This window comes from Pungitius pungitius, chromosome 5 (genome assembly GCF_949316345.1).
Source record: "Pungitius pungitius chromosome 5, fPunPun2.1, whole genome shotgun sequence".
NCBI lineage: Eukaryota > Metazoa > Chordata > Actinopteri > Perciformes > Gasterosteidae > Pungitius > Pungitius pungitius.
This window is the reverse complement of record NC_084904.1, coordinates 17,737,805-17,765,407: the sequence shown is the minus strand read 5'-3', so window position 1 is coordinate 17,765,407 and position 27,603 is coordinate 17,737,805. Positions and strand designations below refer to the sequence as shown.

Below are 27,603 nucleotides of genomic sequence, written 5' to 3'. Positions count from 1 at the left end.
TAAAAAAATAAAAAAATATAAATGTAAAAATAAAAGTGTACCTAAGCACAATAAAAACTGTGGGGTTCCACCAGTGGCAATGATGCTGAGGTGCGACGCCTGTAAACCTGAGGTGGCAAGTTGTGACCAACAGAGGGCGACAAAACTTTATTCCTCAATGTCACGAAGAAAAACAACACAAGATTGACAGTTCTGTAAACCAATTCCTTGCGGGAGAATCTACCCAATAAGGTCGAAGGAGGGAACGTACCATCGACGGACAGGTGAATTCAGCAAGTGGATTTTTTTTTTTAGCGCGGACTGGACAGCTCGTGCCATATATCCGTAAGCTATGTTGTATTTGTAGTTCTCCGACTATAACCTTAATAATTCCCGAAAGCGTTGCGTTTTCTTTTAGTATCTCGCTTTCATCTTATTTTTTGTGCTTTTCGCGTTGTGGGGTGTGACATTTCCCTAAACACGTTGTCTGTTAGCTAACGTTAGCTACTTTTTAGGCTAACTGTGGTGCGATAGCATCGCTTGAGTCCGGTACTCACAGCTAAGTTTAAGGCGCACGCTAAAAGTCAAGCTAACGCTAACTAAGTTAACCTCAAAAGTTGCCGTATGAATGTCGCAATAAATGTCTGCGCTAACTAATGTAACGGGTGTCCTGACCAGGACAATAATTTTATTTTACTATCAAGTAAAACAATTGATGGAAAAAATATCGTGTAATCTGGTGATTTAATTAAAGTAAGCGTTCGCTCCTTACCGTTCGAGCCAAATTTTGTTAACCAGAGTCTGTAAAAAGGACGCTAGCTCCGGTGAATTAGCCATGCGCTGGTATTGAACCATGCCTTTGATTTAGTCAGGGACCGTGAATCCTTTCAACTTTCCAATTTAAACTTGAGCAATAATTTTTTAATAAAACGTTTCAAAGCTTGAAGCTGACATATCAAGCACACAACTTGACGTACTTGAATATTTGAATAAAATATGATCACTAAGTAATTTGTTATATGTTGGTACTCTTTCAGTCTTTCTCAAAGAGCTTTGGTCATAACGCAACCGAAAGTTTTAACCTTAAGTTGATAATAATTGTATGAGAGAAGCTATTCCAAACAGTAAGCCCAACAAAAGCTCACTGTATGGAGGAAAGTTGTGGTCGTTTTTAACACTTTCACTATCACTTTTTCTCAAATCTGCCATTCCATTTTTTTAATTATTTCCTATGGCGGCAGGCCAAATAATGAGAAAAACTTTTCCCCATGGTGTCTGCCTGCAGTCAACCCATTGTTCTTTCAGGTGGTTATCCCAGACTATCAAATCAAATGGATCCAAAGAAGCCCCCCAAGCTCAGTCTGATGGGCCTGGTCGGGCTGGGACGCGGAGAAAGACTACATCCTCAGGAGCTGCCTGTAGGACGCAGCAGAGGGCCGCCTCTCCCTACTGAAGATTGTGGTGTGGGACGAGCCAGAGGTTTCCTCGCTTGTGGCGATACCCCTCTGGGACGAGGAGTAACTCTACCCCTTACCGACGCTGTAGTTGGCCGAGGCAGGGGACTGCTCCAATCGGCCGAACCGAAGGTAGGGGTTGGGAGAGGCACCGTCGTGCCTAATCCGGAACCGCTGCAAAGACAGACACCTCCGCGCGAAACCGCGAAGCCAGACCTTACAGAGGGGACCTCTGCTTTGACTAGGACAGAGGTTAAAACAAAAAGTGTCCACGTGTGTGTTGAAGTGGGGCTGTGTGAGGTATTTTTGCTACTCTAGTTACCAAGCACTTGGTTGGGGATACAAAGGCATGGAAGCAAAGCTATTTACTGCTGCTCACCGGGAGGCTGCAGCCCCCTCAAAAAAGAGGCACACTTTAAAAAGGCCAACTTAATTTGTGTGCCCTTTATTTAGTGTATTATGATTGCTCTAGCTTGCCGTTTACCAGCCTTTTCTGTCTGAACTGAACTTTTTCTAACAAGAGTACAGGTAATCAAAATATAATGTACACTAGGCATAGGACAATATTTCAATTTCATGTCATGCTTATCTTTCCCAAATGAAATGTAATTGGAAGATGTTATCCCAAAAATCATCAACGTATGCTTCAAACTCTTAAAATATTGCAATATGCAGCAATCACTTTGCCTTACATTTTGTTCCTGGTGCAAGAGACTGCAAACTTTTTGCAGTGAAAATTCTTTTGTTTGTGAGAAACAAACACAACCATGAATAAGCCAATGTAGTTGTGCATAAATTAAATATAGCTTTATTTATTTCTTTTCTTTAATAATGAATCCTGTATTCTATACACTGCAGCATTTACCGAAAAAACAGACTCAAACAAATATTTCCCCCTTTCTGGGCTTTGGCCTTTGAGCGGTGTGTGTGAATCCCGAGCCAATTAGAGTATGCATTCCAACCCAGATGCAAGGTTTTATCAGTCTCTCTCCTCTAGGTCGGTGTAATGGATCTATAAAGGGCTGCTGGTCTGCGTGTTTTTTGAGCCAGCGAGTGAATCAGACACACGCAGGGCAAACCGAATGAGCTTTAGCCACATTCATTTAAAATCCGCTAACACAAAACCTTTGAGCGGCGTTGTGGGGAGGTGCGGGTTGTGCTTAACAACGCAACCGCAAAGAAATGGTTTTCTTCTGATTCAGTGCTTTGTACTGGTCAACAACGCTAGCTCTCTTCATTCACTCGGTAGCTCTCTCCAACACACTCTCTCAGTCCCTTTGGGTGCCGGGCAAATAGAAATGTACCACAATCAACTTGCATTCTTATTTGTAATGTGTGTTTTTATCTGATATCATCTCTTCCGTAGTGTACACTTGGTTTTCCTTTTTCTATATATTTTGCTGCTGCCCTGGTAAAAGCAGTATATTGCTTTTCCTTCTGTTTGTTAGGTCTACTGTAAATAATACATTGACTGTTAATGCATATCTTAGACGACCCAGAATTATCCCTTTTTAGAAGCTGCCAATGTTTTTTTCTGCCTACAGGATGACGTGCCTTCCTTTAGTCCAAGATCAGCACTGGTCTCAATGTTTAGAGGAATGGGCATTGAACCCTCAGTTACCTCATGGGGAAGAGGAACAGCACCAATGGGTCAGTATTAATGTCTGTTTTTACCTAAAACGGATAATGAACTCACCTTTGATTGGACTGACTGTAGGTACATGTGAGGAAGGATGCTGATTTGAGGGGGTCTGCTGACAGTTAATCTACCTTAGCTGCAAAAAACAAATATTCCAGTCAACCTGGTTAAATGGTTGCCACTGTAGGGTCATTGTGTGTGCCCATCACTTGAGTGGAACTATGCCATATAAGGGGGACTTCCTCACACTGCAAGAGGATATGCTTGAAAGACTTTTAAACGTCTAATCTGGTTAAATTATGTCTTTCTGAAATGGATACACATTAAAATTATTGAGTTCAGCCAGGTGCAAACCTCAACAGGATGACTGGTTTATCCATTCAAGGAATCAATGTTTAATCCATAACGTGACCTTGTGCACAAACCCTGTTGTAGGAAGAGGAGCAGCTGGAGATTTGGGAGATGTAATCCAGCAGGGAGCGCCAGTACAGGGCATCAGCCAACCTGGAGAGGCGATGGGCAGAGGCAGCGGGTACGTAGATTCCAGCGTATTAACTATAACGTGCACTAGATCCTAGGAACACCTGTTAGAATATTACTATTAATGCTATTAACTCAAGTGTACGCATGGAGATAAAAATAGATTTTTGATTGCCGAATTATTCATGTATGTTACTTAACATTTAAATTGTATCGATTACTTTATTTCCATTTTGAATTGTGTATTTAAATGCCCAACCTCCTACAATAGTCTTAACATACTGATCAGCGGTCATCAAATTAAATGGCTACAATCATAGACTTATGCAAAAATATTTGCAATAAAACGTGATTGGTTTAAAGAGCCATATTGTTTGTATAAATATCTGGCATAAAGACTTAATCGTTGGAAAAACAGATGTGCACCTCGACCTACCTTAATTATTACAAGGTAATTTGACCTGTTTCAGTTTCCGTGGCCGAGGTTTGTCCCCTCACACGATGGCGGGGCTTGGAAGAGCAGCAATGCCTCACCTCGGAGTAGGAAGAGGACACGCTCTTCCTCCGGGTCGGGTCGAGTCTGTTTCTCCAGCCTCTGAGCAACCAGCAGCCCAAAACACTCAGGCTTCCCTCACAGGTAGAGAAACTTTGCAAATTGATTGAGAATACAACGTGAAAGATGTTTCCTTCAACTTATTCCTTAATAAAGCTTTTAGATTTAGTTAATGGGTGACAAGAACTTATGAGAGGGTTCTAAATTTTAAAATGCAACCTATGTAAAGGAACCAAGCCCCCGTTTGCCACCACTCAAGAGGCTTCTCTTTCTGCTGTTGCACCATCAAAGATGGAGCTGAAAATGGAGGACGTCTGGTAAGCCTACTTTCTTTTCAAAGAATAAACGCATTTCTACTGTCAAGTATTTGTAACCTTGTTGTGGTAGCGTAGTAGTACATTTACAGGATTGTACTTTCAACTTATTTTAAACGTCCTCATGAGCGTGCCTCTGCGTTGAAATGATAGAACTTTAAAAGTCTTCTGTGCAGGATGTTGGTGATTTATCAAATGAAGGAACATCGTATTCATAGTGGGTTTTCATTACAATACAAATGACTAAATATTTCCGTCATCTTAGTATGAGCCCATCGTATCTACATTGGGTACGTCCTCTTCCACGTAGCTCGCCACTTCACACTGCCATGTAGCAACAGGAGCACTGACCAAACCAAACGTTGGCTTTGGAGCAGGCCTGGCGCAGTTTAACGTCAGAAGGCCGATTATAGTCAGTGACGCTTGGTACGGGTTGGGTGAGTAGTGGGGTATTCAGTTCTGTAGATCAGTGGTTCTCAACTGGTGGGGCCGTTACATGGGGAAAATAAAATTCTAATGCAGCGGAGTGTCTGTTTTTTTGCCGGCTCGTCCGTCCATGTTTTCAGTTGGCGCTGCCATAAACATTTATTAGTGACATTTTTAAACATGATGTTATTGTTTGATGCACTTACATTCAAACAGCTTCCCTTTTTTTCACTCTGTCAATGCTTGGCGCGAATACCACAGCGTCATGTTCCATTTAACATAATCCCGTCTTTAATTTCACAATCCAAATCCCATCCCCAACGTCAGCTACTCTCAGAGCACAGGGCGGAGGCTTAGTGAACCAGGATGTGAAAAGCCAAATTTTGGGCTGTCGGATCCATGGGAAAAGAAAGGGAAACTACTTTGTAAATTTAAGTGTTGATAAAATTCACTGATAAACAGGCAAATAAACCACTTGACCAGTTTCTGTTTCTGAGTTATATAGATCGCATCGCCTTATGTCGCCGTGGAAAAATGCAACTCCCCATTTTCCTGCTATTGCCCTTATTTACAATTCAATTGGCACAAGTCTAGATGCACAGAGAATACAGTGGGCAATTTGGCTGTATTGAAACTGTTTTAGTTTTTTGGCAACATTTCTTTTAGATTTTAGATGTGAGGTAGAATAATGCATGAAGTTGGCCTTCATCAATCATATTGTGCTGAGATGAATTCATTATTTTAGGGCCACTTTTCACTTGAGTCTTAAAAACGGAGTACAGCAAAGTAACTGTTGTGCTGCAATGATCTTTTTGTGCATTTTTATTTTTTGTCTGGTCAGTAAGCCGCTGAATAAGATGGGAACAAAAGGAGCTCCTATAACTCTTGGCTCAAACCACATCCCAATTCGATGTAAGAATGAAGCGGTTTATCAGTACCATGTTACCTTTGTGTAAGTATCCTGTCTCATTACTTTGTTTCTGTTTCTAACCACTTGCAAAAAGTGCTTGCTGTGTTCTCATAAATTATCAGTGTTTTCGATATCTTTCAGTCCAAATGTTGAATCAATGGCGATGCGTTTTGGAATGATGAAAGACCACCGCTCAGCCACAGGAGAAGTAGTAGCTTTTGATGGCTCCATACTCTTCCTGCCCGTTAAACTGAATGATGTAGGTATCAATCACTGTATTTCAATTTTGATTTGAATTGTGTATTTCAATGACCGACTTCCTACAATAGTCTGAAAATACTGAAAGGCAGTCATCAAATGAAATACCTCTAATTTCCATGGTGCAGATATATGCAGTGCAAAATTTCACATTGCTGAAAAGAATTTTTGCATATTTTGATACCTTGCAGTTGGTTGTTCTAAACAGTTTGAGGCGGACTGACAATGAGAAAATAGAAATACAAATCCAGATGACGAAGATTTTGCCCCCCAACTCGGATCTATGCATCCCATTCTACAATGTGGTGCTCAGGAGGTATTTATAACAGTCAGATTGACTATTTGTGTTTCATATTGTAGACAAATGGAATCAAAATGACTTGTTTTCAAGAATCATGTGACGTAATGTGATAGAAAATTATGTTTCTGAATTGATATTGACCAGCCTAAACTATCTAAAGACTAACTTTTTTTTAGATAACACAATTAATGGGCAGCATTTCTGTCAATCTTCTCCCTCAAGACAGTTATGTTCATTTTTCAATTCTTAATAGAATGAGAAAGTACATACTAAATACTTTTAATTTTCAAAAGCCATAGTATATTGTTATTGATGTGTGAAATGACTTGTGAAAAAATGATTTGAGCCATATTCTTTGGTTCTACATACTGTTGATAAACCTGACAAGACACTTCAATATTTTTGCTTTTCAAGGGTAATGAAAATCATTGGCCTGAAGCTTGTTGGTCGAAACCACTATGATCCAGAAAGTGCAATCGTTCTTGAAAAACATCGGTTGGTACTGAATTACATCTTAAAATCAAAGGACATATGTCTGCTTAAGTCGCCATGCAGTCCATTCTTTGTCCTGCTTGTCATTTTTTTGTAGGCTGCAAGTGTGGCCGGGTTACTCCACCTGTATCAAGCGCACAGATGGAGGCCTGTACCTAAACGTGGACGTGTCTCACAAAGTCCTGAGAAATGACTCCGTGCTGAACGTCATGTGAGTTCACACTTCACATAAACTGTAGCATATTATAATATATAGAATGCATCTTTTATTCAATTTTGTCTGTCCCCTGTAGACATATTCATACATAAGTTGAGACATTGAATATGCCGTAACCTGCACGCACACATATGAATGTCATGTTCCACTATGTAGTCATACATATTTAAAATACCGTGTTGTGAGAGGAGTCCATCTCTCCTCTGAGATGGAACTAGAAATGTACTCAACCTCCATCACTCTTCCCTATGGGATTGCATATAGAGGGCAGTGGCAAATACAACAAGCATATTGCATCCATAGATTATTTATAAAATGGTCTATTTACACCATAAATGGAAACGCCATGACTTTTTGGCCTTTGCGTTCTGTTTACTAGGAACACGCTGTACAGACAGACCAAAGAGAACTTCAGGGATGAATGCACCAAAGAGCTCATTGGCAGCATCGTCATCACCCGCTACAACAACCGCACCTACCGCATTGATGCCATTGAATGGGACAAATCCCCCAAAGACACCTTCACTTTGATGGATGGCACAAACACCACATTTGTGGAATACTACAGGTGAGGCTGCTCTGTCCATGAACTCATGACAAAATACAGCTGTCACGTTTGTGATTTGAAATGGTGGCTGTTTAATCCATAGCAGCAATCAAATTTGCAACAACAATTAGCACATCTATTTATTGCTAATGTTCTAATGTATTGGCTTTCACATTTTATCAGCAAGAACTATGGGATTACGATCAAAGAGATGGACCAACCTCTGCTCATGCATCGGCCGAAGGAGAGATCCAAGCCAGGAGGGAAGGTACAACTATCCAGTATCTGCTATTTTAACATCATAGATGCTCAAGACACAGTCTGCTGTCATCTGAATCCTTGCATCAGAATGCCACCTTGTGGCTACAACACGTCCTAACGATGAGCTTATTTTTCAGAGCATAAAACACAACACATTGCTTTTCAAAAGCTGAATAATATGTTAATTCAAGCTTTTGTGTTTTTCCACGCGAGAGGCACTCTGATTTTGCTTGCATGACCTAGTCACGCATCAGTAATACTTCATAATTCCATAATGACATACATATTTCTGACAAATGTTATATAAGCAGTAACCAATTAACTGTGCAGATTATAAGATGGATTCTTTTTACAGCAAGTCATTACTGGAGAGATCCTTCTAGTACCAGAGCTTTCCTTTATGACGGGAATCCCAGAAAGAATGAAGAAGGACTTCAAATCGATGACGGTAAACAATGTTCTTTCTTTCTTCAGGCCCTGTCACACTGATGCTTTTCTCCCCTTTGATTTATATTTCCACGTCAATCTTTCGTTAATCTTAAAAAAAAATTAGGTTTGTACAACTGATTGAGGACATTTTAAGCCAAATTTCCAATCTTCCAAGTTCAAATGGTGTTGCTCCTCAAGTTTGAACATGTAAAGCTGCACTCCAACATTCAACAGCTGTTAGGACCTAATTTTTCACAATATGTAATTCCCAGTTAATGTACAATTTTTCTTTGTTAACTATGTCTTAAGCATTTTATTCTTTTGTAAACTTATTTCTAAAAAACACATTTCAACCAGTGACAAATGACAACAGCTTGTTCAACATCAACCGTATTAGTTAGTTTTATGGTAATATTAGTCCAAATTGTCCAATAAAGCAAACCCCACTTCTATAACCCTAACACTGATGAAATGTGGTGATACACATTGGAAATTATTACATTTTAATATCAAAACTTGCAGTAAAAATGTGTTTTTAATGTGTTGTAGGATCTGACCATACACATCAATGTCAGCGCTGAGCAGAACACCCACTCCATAAAACAGCTGCTAAAGAACATCAGCACCAATCCTGAGAGCACAAAGGAGCTCAGCCGATGGGGACTGGACATTGACTCTGAACTCGTGACGGTAAGTAGGACTGGGCGGTTTGGCCAAAAATCTTTGTGTTTTACCCTGTTGAGTGTTTGTTGTGGGTTATTTATTGTTATAAAGTTACCGCTGGGCGCTCCTCGATGACGTGTAAAAATAACTTCTGCCGAAGAGCAACGTCAGTTGTTATGGCCTAACGCCGGTATGACCGGTACGTGAGAAATTCATACCTTACGGAAATCTTATACCATTTGAACCGGTATGCCGCCCAGCCCTAGTGGTAAGGCTGCCTTTTTTTATTTTTTTCTATGAAATCATACTTTAAAAAAGCGTATGGTCTTGATTTGCCAGCAATTATGATTTACTGTAGTGTTTACTTTTGTTTTCAAAAGTTTGGTTTTAGAATAATATCTGACCATCTGGTGTATTCAAATGCAGCTAGACTGTAGACGGATGGAAAGTCACTTGAATATAGTGTTGAGTCAAGTTTTACTTTTTTTTGTTCTCTGAACATTCTTTCTTAAGAGTATATTATGTATTGGTTTCCTCTCTCGCAGATTGCAGGTAGAACTCTTCCCCTTGAAACCATCTGTCTGCAGTCTACATCATTCACCACTGCTGCTGATGTTTCCTGGTCCAGAGAGGTCATTAGGGAAGCTTCAATCAGCTCTGTGAGTAGGAGACAAATCTCTGAAGCTCCTCATTGTTGATATAATTTAGCTTTAATACAACCTAAAACTTTTCAACTGGTGTTAATAAACTGACTGTAAGCTGAGTTCCAAGGCGTTTGTGTGTAAACAAGGAGAGCTTGCTGTATTACTTTTGTTTCTTCACCAACGGAATTATCTCACTCTTAGATCCCATTGAACATTTGGGCCATTTTCTACACTCGCCGCTGTGCGGAGCAGGCTGAAGAGCTGGTTTCCACCTTTAACAAGGTGGCCGGGCCTATCGGTATGCGTCTGGAGCGACCCATTCGCGTCGAGCTAAGGGACAATCGCACCGAGACGTACGTCAAGAGCATCCACTCTCAGGTCAACAATGAGGTATGACGTAAAGATTTAGACACATCACACACTGTCTGAATAATTTAAATTTACATACAGGCTTGTGTCTGTTCATATGTAGAAAAATATATATTTTATATAATCTGCATTTTCCAGTGTTTGCAAACTTTTGTTACCAAAATGTTTGTCATGTTTTGGCCCTCATGTGTTACAGACAAAGTGCGTGTGTTTTGTCTGCCTTCAGCCATATACAGAGATCCATCTTTCTTTGTCACTAATGATTAACAGATAATGCATTCAAACATCTGCACAATTTTTTTTCTTTTGTTTTACCATGTGGAAGTGATTACTGTCTGGTCCCAGTGATGTCCTTCCTGTGCAACAATCCAATCCATTACTTATCTGTTTACAGCCCAATATGCAACTTGTAGTCTGCATCATGGAAGGCAACAGAGACGATCTCTACAGTGCCATCAAGAAGCTCTGCTGTGTCAAGAGCCCCATCCCATCCCAGGTGTATAATGCTTGTTCATGTGGTTGTGCATGGCTAGTCATTAGAGGGGGAAAAAAGGTGTTAAATATTTACTCCCAGTTAAGATTTTGTTTTATTGTGCCACAGGCCATTAACGTCAGAACAATTTCCAAGCAACAGAAGCTAAGGAGTGTCGCCCAAAAGGTGCTCCTGCAGATAAACAGCAAGTTAGGAGGAGAACTTTGGACTGTCAATGTCCCTCTGGTAAGTATCATGGCAATATCTAAATTGTAGTACTATTTATAAACATAATACGCAGTGGAAAAGTGTATGATGATAAAGGAAACCTTGATACCACAGTACTATTTGAAAATTTGACAAGATATAGTGTTCAGTGTTTTCCTTACCATTATATCAGGGGGGCACACCTGAGAAAGTCTGGAGTTATAAAATAGTGGGGGAAACACTGGTATATCATTGGTGCAGTCGATGTTGAAATAATGAACCTCTATCTGACCTTTTAATAGAAACACTTGATGGTGGTGGGAGTTGATGTCCATCATGACACCAGCAAAGCGCATCAGTCAGTCATGGGCTTTGTCGCAAGTGTCAACAGGTACAACCTTTTCCCCATTTGTTTGAATTTGAATTAGTTTTTTTTTTTTTTCAAACTCCCATTTTATATTGTATATTCAGAAAATGTAGTTAAAAATGTATTTGTGTGACGGAACTTTTGCCAGTGACGTCGGCTCTCATTGGCTGAAGCTTCCATCAGGCATTGAGCCTGCTAGATGTATCAGGAAGCAGACAAACCCTTTCTTGAGATTGGCTGATTTTTCTTTTAGTTGTTATGCAGAAAGATCTTTTGAAGATCCCCAAAATAAATTCATTATATAGTGCTAATGAAAGTTGGTGTTTTAGAATATGTACAGTATTTTACTTTTCCTATTGCAACATCCACTTGTGCTAATGGATGCAATATCCCGACAGAAATGCATACATTTTTTTCTTGTCCAGCTCGCTGACTCGCTGGTACTCGAGGGTAACTTTCCAGACACCAAATGAGGAACTGATCAATGGCTTCAGAGTCTGTTTACTGGCTGCACTGCAGAAGTACCACGAGGTAATTAGTGCAAATAATGCATTACACATATTCCATATGTCCATGCAACCATGTAGAGACAAATGACATGCTGTCAATTAAGATAAATACCATAATTTTATTTGGTTGTCTAATCAAAGTAAAAACGTATTTGCTGCTCTATAGGAAAGGTCACTGTAGATTAAATAACTATTTGCATTTGATCCGCCACACCTGACACAAACTGCGTGTATGTTCATTTGTATAGGTGAACCACAATTTGCCAGAGAAGATTGTTGTGTATCGGGATGGTGTGTCAGATGGTCAGCTGAACATGGTGGCGCAGTACGAGATCCCACAGTTGATCAAATGCTTCAAGACTTTCCCCAGCTATGAGCCCAAGCTGGTCTTCATTGTGGTCCAAAAGCGCATCAGCACCACACTCGTCTCCTGGACTCCAAACAGCGTTAGAACACCTCCACCCGGAACTGTTCTGGATCACACGCTCACGCAGAAGGACTGGTCAGTCAGCAAATTACCATTGGTTGTTTGTTGTTGTCTAATCCTTCTGTAGCAAAACCCTTGTGCAAATCAGTGTTCCCGGTAACGATCAGTAAGACTGTTGTTTTTAGTCTGAATCCAGCCCTCGACCACAGATGGCCTGCTCTGTACTTGAACAGGCTTTTACTTCAGTTTTAGTTGAAAGAATAGAAATGAGCAGGCTGAAAGGCCAGAGGAAAGATGCGCTGCCTATTTTCATTTTGTACTTTACTGCAAAATCATCTCATGGCAACAGCAGTAAAAATGTTCACTTTGACAACACCATCAAATTCTCTGGGCATCTGCTGTTGGCTATATTGATTTTCAAGCACTTGCGTTTGTTTTTTCAGGGTGGACTTCTTTCTCTTGGCACACACTAGTCGTCAGGGCTGTGGACTTCCAACGCACTACGTCACTCTCTACAACACGGCAAATCTTTCACCTGACCATTTGCAAAGGTAATCGTAGTGGGATGCACTGATTGTTTTTAGACCAAGTAAGTACCAATATAAAGCAATTAATCCCGATATATAATTCTAACATTACCGTATTAATCAGAAGCATGTTCCCACAAGTTTACCACTGAAGTGGTATCAATAGTTAATTGCACCTTTGCATGAAAACGGAATATTGATTTTCAATTTCATTAACCACATAAACAGCACTGTCGTATTATTGGCCATTACGGAACAATGGCAGAAAATCAAGACTTTGATCCATCATTTTTGAGCAATTTTGACAGCCCTAACAAGCAAGTGAGTGTGATCATTTTTGGTGGTGAACGTCACCAACATTTTGTTCTATCGCGCTGCCCTCTTGTCTACTTTCATTGTCGGGGATGGGGCTTAGGCAGCACCTCCCCACACGCAGAGCAGACCCCGACGGGGGAAGGAAAAGCGTAAACCCACAGACGTTTTAAGAAGTGTTATTTTTCGTGACATCTACAGAGAACTAGGATAAACAAGTCCAAATGGACATTGTTACGAAGCTGCAATCTTCAGCTCCAGTGTGGGAACATTTTGGCTTTAAGCCAAATGAGAAGAGCGCCAATAAAGTGAACGAGTCTGGTACGTCGACTTTGTTTTTAAAAACAGGGTCAACGGAAACGGGCAACACAACTGAGCTGTCGGTTCCTCGGACTGCTTGTTCGCCTCTTTTGCCGGGAGGAACGCAGGGCGTCGTCCTGCGTTCCTCCCGGGCCGACTGATAGGTAGCGGGAGCCGGCGCGTCTCTCCCAGCAACCGCGGAGCACGTCGCCCTGCGGTTGCGGTTGAAGCCCCCGGGTTTACCTCCCCGGCCTAGAGCCTCGCGCTTTTCCGCTGGACACATTTTTTTCGAACCCTGCTGCATCGCACAAAACTATAAATCCAGAACAATGTAAGCCCTATAGAAGTAGAACTATTACTGGACTGTTGCATTAGAATTCATTGGTATGAGCTATTGTGTGTTTCTCTGATTCCACACCAGGTTGACGTTTAAGATGTGCCACTTGTACTGGAACTGGCCGGGCACCGTTCGTGTTCCAGCGCCGTGCAAGTACGCCCACAAACTGGCCTTCCTGTCTGGCCAGTACCTGCACTCCGAGCCGGCCATTCAGCTGTCAGACAAGCTCTTTTTTCTTTGAAAAGGAGAAGCTGTTTTAGTAGTTTAAACTACTGAGAGTGAGACTTGACAAAGTTTTCTATACTTTTCCTAGCCAATGTTCTTATTAGTAATCAGTGTTTAGTTGATGTGCAGACTCTTCGACTCATTTGTTTTTACAATTCTTTACTGATTCGTACATGTTTACAAGTTACAATTCCCAGAATGCATATTTACAGAGCTTTCACCTCAGCATGTTCAAAATACTAAAATGTAGAATGTAATAATAAAGCTCAAATAACTGGGAAACGTTTTTCTACTTTCTACTACAATCATAAGCACTCCTCAGTGTCTCCACCTTTTGTTCCAAAGTTAAATCTTTTTAAATATATGTATTTTGCAGGGGGAAAAAATACTTGGTACCTTAATTTCTGCTATGACATTAAAAGGAGCCCTTTAAAATCTAAACCTGCTTTCTATTAAGTTTGATGTTTGTGTGAATTATAGTGGTTTCCTCTTGCAAGGCAACTGTTACTATGTTTTTCCTGTTTCTGAACATCTCACTTTAAAAACACGAGGCTAACATTCTCCAACAGTATTTTTCATATACTTTTCTCCAGCTTATCATTGTGGTCCAACCCTGTTGAGGCTCATGTAATGTTACAGCGCAGTTCATAAGGGTTTGATGGTCTTGAGGAACACTACAACAGGAATTTGAAAGAAATGTAAGTGGACTTGCCTTAGGATTCATGAGAAGTTTTCTTGCTTACTCATGGCTATATTAAATTCCAGACTCTTATGGGGTTGGGGACTAATGGCGCGTTTCCACCGAGCGGTAATATTCACATTTCAACAGATGCCTGTTAAAATCACATCTGTTTACATATATCACAGTATCATACACTGCTCAAAAAATATAAGTAACACCTTTAAACACATCAGATCTCAATGTGAAACTTATGTTGGATCTCTATAGTAATATGAAGTTTAATGTCTTAGGAACAGTAGGATGCCACATCTTTTGAGAGCTTAATTTTAGACACCCTGAAAATCAAAGTAAATTTCTGCAAATCAAAATACTTTTAAATATATTGTGTGGCCCCCACTTTGTTGCGGCATGCTCCTAATGAGACAACCTATCATTATTTGTGGGATGTCCTCCCTGATCTACTGAGGGGCTTTAGTGAGCTCCTGTAAATCCAGAGGAGCCGGCTGATGGAGAACGTTCTCTCATCTGTGAAACGCACAGGGCACAAGTGGCGGACCTGCCAATTCTGGTGTTCTAAATGCCAATCGAGCTTGTCAGTGCTGGGCAGTGAACTCGGGGCACACTACAGGAAGTTCATATGATGGCAACATGGCGACGCTAAAACAAGGGGGACACGTGTCGATCGTGCATACTATAGACAAATTAAACGAAAACTTATTCTCCAGTGACGGCTAAACGACATGAGTCGAAGGACCATTGGCCAAATGTTTCAGGCTTGATGAACCCCTTTGTGTTCATTTGTAAAGCCTCGCACTGACATGACGTACGTGATTTTATTTAAGACGCTGCGCTACTTGCAAGTAGCTGTGTTGTGCCAGCTTCTCAAATTATTTTTTTTACTTTCGAACCCATGGTCATGAAGATACGCATTTACATGCAATTTGCATGAGGAGAAGGAGGCGTGTTCATGTCGCTAAATACCCAACTGCGATCGGCTGGTGCCGTTCTGAAATAAGATACGACCACTTTTCGCACTCGGCGTCACTCGTTTCCTGTAAAACCTCCACAGAGTAAACAGCTGACCGGAAGTACCACCACTTTCACCGGAAAGGAGGAGCAGCTTTTTTATTGTCGTCTGAGAGCTGCTGTAATGGCGGTGTCTCGTCGTTCCTCGCAGCAGCAGCAACAACAGCAAAGTACGTTGCAGTCTCCGCCGAGAAACGGCTTTATTTCCGGCGCTCCACCGGCCTCTCCGCCGATGTCTCTGCTGACCTCCGGCCCCGTACCACCGGAGAGCGAGAGGGAATGCAGCGGAGGGATCGAGGCGGCTGTGGCCTCCCCGGACTCACCCGCCGCGGTCCTAGCGAGCAGTACGAGCTTCACCACCACCAACACCACCTCCACCGGCGGTAGCGGCAGCAACGTCTCAAGCCCCGGTTCCGTGGCCGCCAGTCCCACCGACGGCAGCAGCGGCGTTGGCGGGGCGTTCAGGGAGTTGTTCGAGGCCTGCCGTAACGGAGACGTATCCCGAGTTAAGAGACTTGTCGATTCGGTTAATGTAAACGCGAAGGACATGGCTGGACGAAAATCAACTCCCCTTCACTTCGCTGCGGGTACGGATGAGCTAAACTAAGCTCGTTGTGTATTGCGACGTTGGCTAACGTTAGCTTTTAGCTAGCGATTAGCAAGCGTTAACGTTAGCTAGCTATGTTGGCTAACGTTAATGTTCTTGTTTTGACCGATGTGTTAACGGTGTGTGTTGTGTTAGTGTGGTCTGCCCTCGTGATAACATCACTAAGCGGCGGCAGCGACTCACGTCTGAGTGGGCCGCCTAGCAGCAGCAGTAGCAGCTAATGTGACGGGCTTTATCACAATTTGATGACCGTCAGCATTCTAGCTAAATTATTCCTTAATACTTTCAAGCCAGGAAACTCTAAACTAACGTTACCTCTGAGTAAGATTGCGGTAAATTATCATTAAAGCAACGGTTTTATGTAACTTACTAGTGTTTTTTTTATTACGGACTGCAAAGCGGGTCTAAGATGGACAGAGGCAACGCCGTTATCTTTAGCCCAAGTTCTGGTCAAAACAACGCTGTCACGTGACGTCAAATCGGGTCCAAGAGTCTGTACCCCAATCGGATGTTCTCTCTTCATTGTCAGTGTAATTTTCAATTATAGATGGAAGAAGCTCTCCTGTTTTTTTTGTTGTTTTTTTTAATGTTCGTGCATGTAAAGCAAAGACTGAGGAGAAGCTACATTTAAATGCATTAAAATTCTATTTTCAGGTTTTGGTAGAAAAGATGTGGTGGAGCACCTCCTGCAGACGGGTGCCAATGTTCATGCCAGGGACGATGGAGGACTTATACCCCTGCACAATGCCTGCTCTTTTGGTCACGCAGAAGTAGTCAGCCTCCTCCTGTGTCAGGGCGCAGACCCCAATGCTAGAGACAACTGGAACTACACACCGTTGCATGAGGCAGCCATCAAGGGAAAGATTGATGTTTGCATTGGTAAGAATCCGTTTAGTTTTTCCTTCATTAGCTTCATTTTTTTTATTGTGATTGTCATACTGGTTGCCACAGTACAGGAAACCTAACTTATTGCATTTATATCCACTTCTATCACTCAGTGTTACTCCAACACGGGGCAGATCCCAACATCCGCAACACTGATGGAAAATCTGCTTTGGATCTAGCCGACCCTTCCGCCAAGGCTGTTCTCACTGGTCAGTATTTTTCAGCTGCTTATCTCCCGCTTTTACAGTTTCCACATTGAACTATGGTGATGTATGGAAACAGATAATCATCTTACGAATACTTTAGTCTTAATGTAATTGTCCAGAAGGACTGCATTCCGAACACATAGAGCTAAAAATATTTCTGCCTAGCTGGATTATTGTGACCCCCAACTGGTTACCTGACCCATTACTCGTCTTATTCCTTGATTCGGGTTCATCTGGGTGGAGCAGAGGCACGTCAATGCACTAAAGTGCTTTGTCTACAGCATTTTGCACTTTTGTCTCTTTACCAAGTGTCCAACTACTCAACCATAACTTAATATAATAAAACTGGTGAAATGACTGTATCCTTTCTCTAATCCTAGTATTTTTTTATTCCAGGTGAATACAAGAAGGATGAACTTCTAGAAGCAGCAAGGTGAGTATCAGGCCGACTGGTCAGTAGCACAAATATATATAGAACTGTTTCATGACTCCATGCTCTTCAATGTCATGTAATAACAGGAGTGGGAATGAAGAAAAGCTGATGGCGCTGCTGACTCCGTTGAATGTCAACTGTCATGCAAGCGATGGCCGTAAGGTAAATAAGCCACTATCACTGCACCATATCTCACACCAGGCAGATATCTGCCATATCCTTTTATAGAACGTGTTGTGCCGCCTGGCAAAATTGTTGCGTTGTAGTGAATTTTTAATTAACCTTCGTGTGGAAAATAGTCAGTGTGAGAAAAGGGTATTATAACTCTGAGTAGCTGAATTCATTTTTGGGGTGCAACTATAAAGAGGATTTATGTCTGGGTCTCTGTGAGGGTGTCATTTTTGAGTTGTCGGGTGCTTTACAGCTTTAAACAACACAACTTAGTTGGGATAGTTGATTCTTTATTTATTTTCTGTAAGTAATCTAGTCAAATCATTTCTTTCTGCTTTACAGTCTAGTTTGGACCAGGTGTCATGGTAGCAATATTGTCTCTTTATGCTGATTGTTTTTTTGTTCCATGCCAGATGCTGGAATATCTGTTGTTCTGATCTTGAAATCTAAGTTAATTTCTAGTGTAATGATCTCAATCCATGTTATTGGTTGGTGGGCTTTTATTTTTTTACTTTGTCACTTAACATTGCTTAGTTGTAGAATAACTTTCCTAGCATTCTTTTTCCTGTAAATTAGGCAGAAAAAACATGATCACTAACTCCACAATGTCTCTACAGAATATCAGCACATTCTTATTTCATACATTCCTAACCACATTTCTTTCAACAGCAGTAAAATATGAGTCCTTCCTTGTCTTTGCTGTGTACATATTAAGTTTGCATAATCTGAGCCAGTGTGGATTTGTCGTGGGATTCAACCAGCGTCACCATTAACCAGTCCTCGCCTTTTCACAAGGCAGCGGATGAGACTGAGAAGTCCGACTCTGCCTTCATCCATAACGTAAAACAATGTTTGACGAAGCAACCAGTGATTCATAACTGTGGCTTGAGTTTCATTGACCTGAGAAGGAAGAAAAGAATTGCTGTGAAAGATACTGTCATTTTGTAATTTTTTTTTTTTTCGTTTTGTTTTCCGTGTGACTGGCAACATTTGTCGATCAGTCAACATCCCAAAAAATGCTGGTAAGTTGACTTTGATAACGGCCACTTGATAAATGCACTGTTGTGAGTTTTTATAATTCATTGTTTTTGTCTGACCAATCTGGCTGTCACTTGTTAATTGCTCATAATGGACGTGGGTGTACGGGTCACTCCATGAATCCCTGATGCTCCTGTGTGTGCGTGCGTGTTTGCGTGTGTGCGTCGCATGCGATTGAGTGAGTAAGTGACTTGGGTTGGTGTCATGGTGACAATTCATCTTTTTGGATTTGGAGAGGAGCTTACAATGTCCACTGCCTGCTTTCTTCAGCGTCTGTCCTCTCCTTGCACACTCACCCGCACTCCTCCAACTTCACTTCACTTGCTCTTGCTTTTATTTTATCCATTAATGTGTTTTGATGGTCACTCATGCATGCCTAAAGGCCTGCACCTCTGTTTTTTGTAAAGCAAATCCTGAAAATGCGTCTGTGAAATTTGTTTCTACTTTAACGTTCCTGTTGGAACAGTTATATGCAGGTGCGAATGAACTACATTTGTCACTAGTCGTCATTCTAGTGCAATGCTCCTCCCCATGAAATGAGTCTTGATTGCTTGTGTCATCCCACACTGAATGATGCTTCCATTATTCGACTCTCATCCATCCGATTTTACCACTGTGCAGTTGGCTACTTGGGATTAATATTAATATCGCTGCATGGAAATGGAAAGGAATGATGAGCCTTCTTTTTGATTTGTAAGCTCAATTTGAGTGTAAGACAAATGCTACTGAAGTTGGATTGGCAGCTTTACTTAATCCTAATGTTATTTTCCTTGGCTGGAAACAAGGCTATTTGATCATCCGCTTGCCAAGATGCTTTCTCAAATACTATTACGGTTGGGTTTTGATTGCTTTTTATCTTTTTGTGGGCTCAACACAATTTGACCAATATTTAAAGATATTAGGAAAAACATTATTTGGCTAAATTACCTGAATGTCTAATGTTCAAGCTATCAGCACCCAACCGTAAGTCCTATACAGTCATTTTGAAATTCCTAACCGTTTCATTACCAAATCTTTCGTCATCTAACCTCAAAAAAAGCTGTTAAGTCTTAATATCTCAGTCAGGTTAGATTAATAATACAGTTAAAGTTGCCTCAGGTTAGCTACGGTATCAACAGGAAATGACTTTTTTTTTCTCACTGGATTTAAACACAAACTCCATTGACCTTGCATCGTCGTGACGCGTATCTGCCATTCATAATGCAACTCACCGAGCATAGCCTGCCGCAGCCCAATGCTTCTGGCCCTAATCAGCTGCTTGCCCCTGTGGCCATCGTAGCAGCCCACACTAGACCAGCAACTGTGTGCTAACGAGTCGTCCTCTCTTACAGTCTACACCCCTGCATCTGGCTGCTGGCTACAACCGGGTCCGCATCGTCCAGCTCCTTCTGCAGCATGGAGCCGACGTTCACGCCAAGGACAAAGGGTAAAACTCTTATTTTTAACACAACTGGTGTTTTTCATTCATTTGTAATGTCAATAACCTGGGAATCTTGTCCCTGCAGAGGCCTGGTTCCACTTCACAATGCCTGCTCGTACGGCCATTTTGAGGTCACTGAGCTTCTGCTGAAGGTAAGACTCATAAAATGTTGCAGTTTTCAAATTGACTGAATGTTATCCAACCAAGAGTTTTTAAAAAAAATCTACTGTAAGTTCTGTACACATCTCTGATCTTTTGTCCCTGCAGCATGGAGCATGTGTAAACGCCATGGACCTTTGGCAATTCACTCCTCTCCACGAGGCAGCATCCAAGAACCGAGTAGAGGTTTGTTCCCTGCTGCTGAGCCACGGGGCCGATCCCACCTTGCTAAATTGTCACAGCAAGAGCGCGGTGGACATGGCTCCAACTCCAGAACTTAAAGAGAGGCTCACCTGTAAGTGTTCCCTCAGTCAGTGTGTGTTCTGTCATTGAAAACATACATTTCCGTTTACCCGTCTTGCTCTTTCATTTAGATGAGTTCAAAGGTCACTCGCTGCTACAGGCAGCCAGAGAGGCAGACATGGCGAAAGTGAAGAAGACGCTGGCTCTGGAGATCATCAGCTTCAAACATCCTCAGACCAACGAGACTGCTCTGGTCAGAACCAACGTTCCTCATTGTTTACAATTTCAGTTGATATTAAAAATTCAAACTGATTAAAACTGGCATCTACTAAACATTTGTCTTGCACTACACTAATGTTGAAATTGTTATTTTAGCACTGTGCAGTGGCTTCCCCCCACCCCAAGAGGAAGCAAGTGACTGAGTTGTTGCTGCGTAAGGGGGCCAACATCAACGAGAAGAACAAAGAGTAAGTCCACAACATTCATTTCTATCACACTGGAACATCTAGACAGTGTTATATTGTGTCGCCTGCATGCCGATGTACATAAAGTGCTATAAAGAATGTAAATACTGCTTGTAAAACCAGAAAAAAGGTGATAACTTTTGCCTGGTCTTCCAGCTTCATGACTCCATTGCACGTTGCTGCTGAGAGGGCTCACAACGACATCCTGGAGGTGTTGCAGAAACATGGAGCAAAGGTGTGTCTCTTATTTTTTTTTTTCAAATGTCATTCATTAAAAGTGAGATTGCTGAAATGTAACTTCACCTCCTGTGACATCAGGTAAATGCTGTGGACACACTGGGTCAGACTTCTCTTCATAGAGCTGCACTGGCTGGTCACATCCAGACCTGCAAGCTGCTGTTGAGCTACGGGGCCGACCCCGCCATTGTGTCTCTGCAGGGTTTCACCGCTGCTCAGATGGGTAATGAGGCTGTACAACAGATTCTCAATGGTAATCACACTCCCCACGCTTCTTTAACACTGTTTGCTTCTAGATTTGGTGTTTCTCCAACAATATTTAATTTCCTCATGGCAATTTCTTTTAGTCTGTCATGTGGATTTCAGTGCTCAAATTATTTAATTGTATTATCCTTTTATTTTGTATTGAAGGTCTTATTTATTTGTCTTTAGAAAATGTCCCCACACGTAATTCTGACGTGGACTACAGATTTCTGGAGGCAGCCAAAGCCGGGGATCTCGACACAGTACAAGTAAGTTCACTGTATATTAGTACTAGCTGTGGCTACAACGTGGTCTTTAAATTACATGCTTTTTATGTTCTGTTATTAATTTGTCACCATTTATTTGTAATAAAATAATTATTGTAAATTAGCGATAATTATTTTTAAATATATAAATCCACCGTAAGGCTCTTTTTTAATTGTTTAGTGAATTTGTATTATACCACTTTTTGGATGTCTTTCTGTATTGCAGCAACTTTGCACGCCCCAAAATGTAAACTGCCGGGACTTGGAGGGACGCCACTCGACTCCTCTTCACTTTGCAGCTGGTTACAACAGAGTGGCTGTCGTTGAATACCTTCTGCACCATGGAGCTGATGTCCATGCCAAAGACAAGGGGTAAATTCTGCCATTTAACCCATCAGTAGTAACCTCTAATCTAAATGGAAATTGTGGCTAGATTTTTTTTTTCTTTTCCAAACTAATAATGTCTTTTTAATTTTTACTATTCATTGATGTTTTGATGCTTTCAGCAGGCACAAAAACGTTTTAATTAAGCAGCACTTTGTGCTTCTTTGGTATTTCCAATCCCCAGTGGTCTGGTTCCCCTCCACAACGCATGCTCCTATGGTCACTATGAAGTGGCTGAGCTGCTGGTCCGACATGGAGCTTCGGTCAATGTGGCCGACCTGTGGAAATTCACCCCGCTTCACGAGGCTGCAGCCAAAGGCAAATATGAGATCTGCAAACTGCTGCTCAAAGTGAGGACAAATTATTGTCATGTTACACAAATATTGTCTTGTCATGAAGTTGTTATTGTTATAAACATGATCATTATCAGGAGGTGAAACTGATTGCCTCTGTCTCATTAAAGCAAACATTTATGAAATTAATAATTCAGTAAAAATATCAAACTTTTTTTTTTTTCAGCACGGAGCCGACCCATCAAAGAAGAACCGTGACGGCAACCAGCCGCTGGACATGGTAAAAGATGGAGACACGGACATCCAGGACCTGCTTAGGGGTGATGCCGCCCTGCTGGACGCCGCCAAGAAGGGCTGCCTGGCCAGAGTCCAGAAACTTTGCTCCCCAGAAAATATCAACTGCAGAGACACACAGGGGCGCAACTCCACTCCGCTCCATCTGGCAGGTAATCTATAGTATCCAAGTTTCTGGTTTTGTATTTGCCTTTTTGTTTTGTCTGGCTATGTTAGTTTTGCCTTTTTGTATCTGCTGTCCTTATGGTGAATTCACACTTTCATAATGAAATGAGTTGTGTTCCTTTTTTCTTAGCTGGGTACAACAACCTTGAAGTGGCCGAGTATCTTCTGGAGCACGGAGCTGATGTCAACGCCCAGGACAAAGGAGGCCTTATCCCTCTTCATAATGCTGCTTCTTATGGGGTCAGTTTCAACAAAATAAACACAAACTCATTACTTAATCAGGGCAACTCCGTAGGATTTACTATGCACACGTCTTAAAGATGGCAGAAGTTAAGTAACTACCTTTTTTGCAGAAAAATATTTATTGTGCTGGTGTACTGATGTTCCCTCTTTTATCTTCCTCGCAGCATGTGGACATTGCAGCCTTACTTATCAAGTACAATACGTGTGTGAATGCTACGGACAAATGGGCTTTCACACCCCTTCACGAGGCAGCGCAGAAGGGTCGTACACAGCTGTGTGCGCTGCTGCTGGCTCATGGAGCCGATCCCACAATGAAGAACCAAGAGGGTCAGACTGCTTTGGACCTGGCCACGGTAATACACAACATATTTTTGGCAAACTGCTCACTTTTAGAGGCGTGAGATGAAAAAGAGAATATAGGGTGACAGGATTTATTTTACTTATGACATTTTTGCAGGCTGATGATATCCGGGCCCTGCTGATGGACGCCATGCCGCCAGACGCCCTGCCCAGCTGCTTTAAGCCCCAGGCAACAGTGGTCAGTGCCTCAGTCATTTCCCCCGTCTCCACGCCGTCCTGTCTGTCGGCTGCCAGCAGCATAGACAACCTTGCCGGTCCGCTCACGGAGCTGGCCACAGCCGCGGCTGCCTCCGGGTCCTCCGGTGTGGCAGACGGAGCCACAGGCACTGACCGCAAGGAAGGAGAGAGTAAGTTTGTTGCATCTATAAGTTTATGCAGAAAAGTCAAATGTGTATAAACAATGTTTGACATTGAACTGTTGTCGTTAAACTGTAACTCCCTGTTTTCCATAGTGGCCATGCTGGACATGAATATAAGTCAATTCATGAAGAGCCTGGGCCTTGAGCACCTGAGGGACATCTTTGAGAGGGAGCAGGTCAGTCATTGCAGAAATACTAAAATAAAGCCATTTTGAAGTCAAGTTCACCTATTCATTTTGATTAGAATACTATATAAATAAAGAATCAATGGTACTACTCTTGTGTCCAGTTGTTAAATTGGCTGCTATGTGGTGCAAACAGGCCAATGATATGAGACTGAGTCAATTTTTAAGAAATAAATGTATCACGTTGTTTTCCTTTTTTTTCAGATCTCTCTGGATGTCCTCGCTGACATGGGTCACGAGGAGCTGAAGGAGATTGGAATTAATGCTTATGGTCACCGACATAAGCTCATCAAGGGTGTTGAGAGGCTGCTTGGTGGCCAGCAAGGTAACAAGTCATCTTTTGTTGTGGAATAGTGTAGGAATGATAACGTGCTGTGATGTCTGCAACAATTTGTACCAAAATCAGGAATTTCAAACTACAAAAGGCATTACAGCTATCGTTTTTTTTTTTTCTTTTTTCTCAGGAGGCAACCCCTACTTAACCTTCCATTGTGCCAACCAGGGCACCATCCTGATAGACCTCGCTCTAGACGACAAGGAGTATCAGTCTGTGGAGGAGGAGGTTTGTTCATTGTGTCCTGTTAATTGCTACAGTCAATCATTTTGAATTACAAATACTATTGTGCTCTGATTTTGTACAATGCATATAAATCCTGTTTTAAATAATGTCAGCGTATACCACTGTCCATGTCTGTTGAATTTGCTTTGCAGATAATTTGCTGAACAAGTCATCATTTTCCAGTTAATGAAATTGTATTGTTTTTTTTCTCTCCAACCCTCAGTTGCAGAGTACCATCAGGGAGCACAGAGACGGAGGAAACGCTGGCGGTGTGTTCAGCAAATACAACATCATCAAGGTCAGAACCAGGAATCCCTTTGTCTGTTTAGATAACCCACTGAGCAGCTTTTATAGGAACAATTTATTTGGTAGACGGTATCAATTAAAACTAGAAAGCAATCTAAAGTGATTGAGGGGAGTCAACATAAAATTCTTGTTGTACATCTTGTCATGTTTCACATTTGTGTCCCACAGATTCAAAAGGTGGTAAATAAGAAGCTGAGGGAACGTTACACGCACCGCCAGAAGGAAATCGCAGATGAGAACCACAACCATCACAATGAGCGGATGTTGTTTCACGGTAATCACGGTCACACCATCTCAGCAACAGCGTGTTTACTTTTCAGTAAACGGTACTATTTCATTTGTGTATTATTTACAGTATCGCCCTGACACTGTTGCTCCGTCTTTCTTCAGGATCCCCGTTTATCAACGCCATCATCCATAAAGGCTTTGATGAGCGTCACGCTTACATAGGAGGGATGTTTGGAGCAGGAATCTACTTTGCAGAGAACTCCTCAAAGAGCAATCAGTACGTCTACGGCATCGGTGGCGGCACAGGGTGTCCGACGCACAAAGACCGATCCTGCTACTTATGCCACAGGTAACTTTGCCTTGAGATGAAGACTGCCAATGTTTATCTGCATTTTCAAACCATGACAATAAAACTTGTTTTGGTCGTTGAAATACTTGGAACCCAGGTGTTTTCATCAAACTAGATCATTTATATGCAGTATTCTGCGACAATTGTGCTTGACATATCCCTTATCACCTGTCCTCTCAGGCAAATGCTGTTCTGCCGAGTGACCTTGGGAAAGTCTTTCCTACAGTTCAGTGCCATGAAAATGGCCCACGCCCCCCCAGGACACCACTCCGTGATTGGGCGACCCAGTGTAAATGGCCTAGCCTACGCTGAGTACGTCATCTACAGAGGAGAGCAGGTAAACACGGACGCTAGCATTTTCTTTCCCTGAACAGTATTCTATAACATGTAGCTGAAAAACATTTAAAAATCTGCTGTGTAATATTCATTTGTTTCCTTCAGGCCTACCCAGAGTACCTCATCACCTACCAGATCCTTAAACCGGAGATCACAGCCCAGTCTGCAGCAGGAATTGAGCAGAAGTCATAGTCCTTTTTGTCTTGCTCAAACAAGGACACGATGCTCGTTATTTTTCTCCTTTGTATTGCGAAGGCCCAAACATTTTATTTACCGTACATTTCCAGTCTCCTCTCCAGTAGAACCCATGGTGACCAGCTCTTCATGAGCAGATATGTTGTATAATACTCTCCTTTACCGGGTGGTGACACCCTTTGTAGTTTTATTTTTTGCAACAGCTGCATGTTAGTACAGAAGCATGTAAGGCCCAAAAGCGTGCGTGGGTTAGGTCTCTTCCCCTTCCCTCCGTATCAATCAGGAGGATGCTTGTAGAGTCTGAAGTATTGGCATTAACATGTTTCCACTCTCAAGCCTTGTAACTGCGCAGATTCACAATCTCACCTCTATATATAAATATACATATATATGTATACTCACTGTCTCACTATCAAAGCCTGAAACCTGTGGAGTACTACTGCCCCACCGCATCTGGGGTCATCCTCTATAGAATGGCCTCTGGTAAATGTCATTTTAACGTAAAACACTACAAACAGCTAACAGCGTATTGTTGCTATACTGTAATGCTGATTTTCCAAACTTTACCCCCAAAAGACCCTGAACTAAATAGTTTTATTGGTTTTATTCAGGACATGCGGGACGTAGAAAGGACTCTCTGGACTCTGTCAAATCACGAATTCCAAGACTATATTTTATTGCCATTACAATATCTGTTTGATTGAGAGAAAAGGTGTGCTCAGTATTGAAGCAGAAATGCAATGTAAGGCATCATAATTACATAATCCCGTACTAAAACGGATTATTTTAAAAGCTGGATATATATATATATATATGCTGCTTTTAATTTGTGTTTTAAAATGTGCTTGTGATGCCTTACAAGTTAACCCCTGCTAGCCAGCTTGAACTCAACCAACACCCTTTCCGTCGCCATGGTGTTGCTCCGACATCCCACCTTAAGGATTTGCACTTTTACATAGAAGCCTATTTAAGTTATTTTGAATTTAAAATTGCGAGTTTTCGGGAAAAATATTTGTACAGGTTGTGTAAATGGTTGTGTATAACTGTTGCTGTTTAACAGTATCTTTGAGTGTAACTGTAAATTACATTTGAATTTTCCTTTCATGCCTTGATTCTCCCAATTTTTTTTAAATAAATGTCTCATTAACAGCTACATTTTTAACCCCTTTGTGCCCACGATTTAACTTTTACACTACATGGAAGTACAGTAAACCCATTGAAAGTAATGGAAAATTGCTCCTTAAGTCCACATGTTTCCATCATGTGTATTAATGTAACTATTAAGCCTAATGGTTATGTGCAACTTGTATTCATATAGAATATACAGGGAGATGGCCCTTTTAGGTGTTCTAGGGTGTTTTCTAGTTTTACAAAATAAAAATAATGTACTCCCCTTCTGCTTAATGACTAAATAGAAAATAGAATTACTATCTTAGAAACTACAATGAGCACCCTTGAGTGTTTGGTTTTGACAAAAGAAATAAGTAAACATGTCAAAGGAAAATATAATTACAATTTTATCTTCAGCATAGTTGACAATTAATTTGTTTTCCCTTTATCTTAAATGATTAATGCTACTTCCTATATTTTCCTATACTAAATAATAGTCTTTTCTCACAAATAGAACGTTAGCATTTTAGAAAAATGA

General features: G+C 41.5%; 2 protein-coding genes across 5 annotated transcripts; both read left to right on the top strand.

Annotated features, from left to right (window-relative positions):
* Positions 1-135: 135 nt before the first annotated feature.
* piwil2 (piwi-like RNA-mediated gene silencing 2) lies at positions 136-14,114 on the top strand. 3 transcript variants are annotated; one of them, XM_037483639.2, is made up of 24 exons: positions 136-324; positions 1,285-1,565; positions 2,978-3,083; positions 3,508-3,604; positions 4,023-4,189; positions 4,335-4,422; positions 5,687-5,797; positions 5,897-6,014; positions 6,205-6,329; positions 6,729-6,809; positions 6,904-7,017; positions 7,403-7,591; positions 7,754-7,838; positions 8,187-8,279; positions 8,810-8,950; positions 9,469-9,582; positions 9,769-9,957; positions 10,331-10,432; positions 10,538-10,654; positions 10,918-11,006; positions 11,408-11,513; positions 11,740-11,993; positions 12,362-12,469; positions 13,479-14,114. In XM_037483639.2, the coding sequence occupies exons 2-24, from the start codon at positions 1,311-1,313 to the stop codon at positions 13,633-13,635; spliced, it is 3,006 nt and encodes a 1,001-aa protein (XP_037339536.2). In that variant the 5' UTR covers positions 136-324; positions 1,285-1,310; the 3' UTR covers positions 13,636-14,114. The 3 variants fall into 3 exon arrangements, with proteins under 3 accessions (XP_037339536.2, XP_037339537.2, XP_037339538.2); XM_037483640.2 differs by having other exon boundaries at positions 1,265-1,565; XM_037483641.2 differs by having other exon boundaries at positions 137-263; positions 1,265-1,565.
* A 1,275-nt stretch (positions 14,115-15,389) lies between these two features.
* Positions 15,390-27,104, top strand: LOC119225077 (poly [ADP-ribose] polymerase tankyrase-1-like). Of its 2 annotated transcripts, none has more exons than XM_037482740.2 (28): positions 15,390-15,914; positions 16,589-16,813; positions 16,933-17,028; positions 17,422-17,458; positions 17,545-17,620; positions 18,631-18,651; positions 19,999-20,093; positions 20,173-20,239; positions 20,355-20,541; positions 20,621-20,742; positions 20,865-20,956; positions 21,110-21,188; positions 21,392-21,443; positions 21,623-21,702; positions 21,926-22,071; positions 22,268-22,433; positions 22,603-22,822; positions 22,966-23,075; positions 23,243-23,431; positions 23,536-23,785; positions 23,891-23,973; positions 24,187-24,307; positions 24,447-24,544; positions 24,765-24,839; positions 25,016-25,121; positions 25,238-25,424; positions 25,605-25,761; positions 25,866-27,104. In XM_037482740.2, exons 1-28 carry the CDS (start codon positions 15,452-15,454, stop codon positions 25,950-25,952), a joined length of 3,687 nt encoding a protein of 1,228 aa, XP_037338637.2. In that variant the 5' UTR covers positions 15,390-15,451; the 3' UTR covers positions 25,953-27,104. The 2 variants fall into 2 exon arrangements, with proteins under 2 accessions (XP_037338637.2, XP_037338636.2); XM_037482739.2 differs by having other exon boundaries at positions 21,272-21,443.
* The last annotated feature ends 499 nt before the right edge of the window (positions 27,105-27,603 follow it).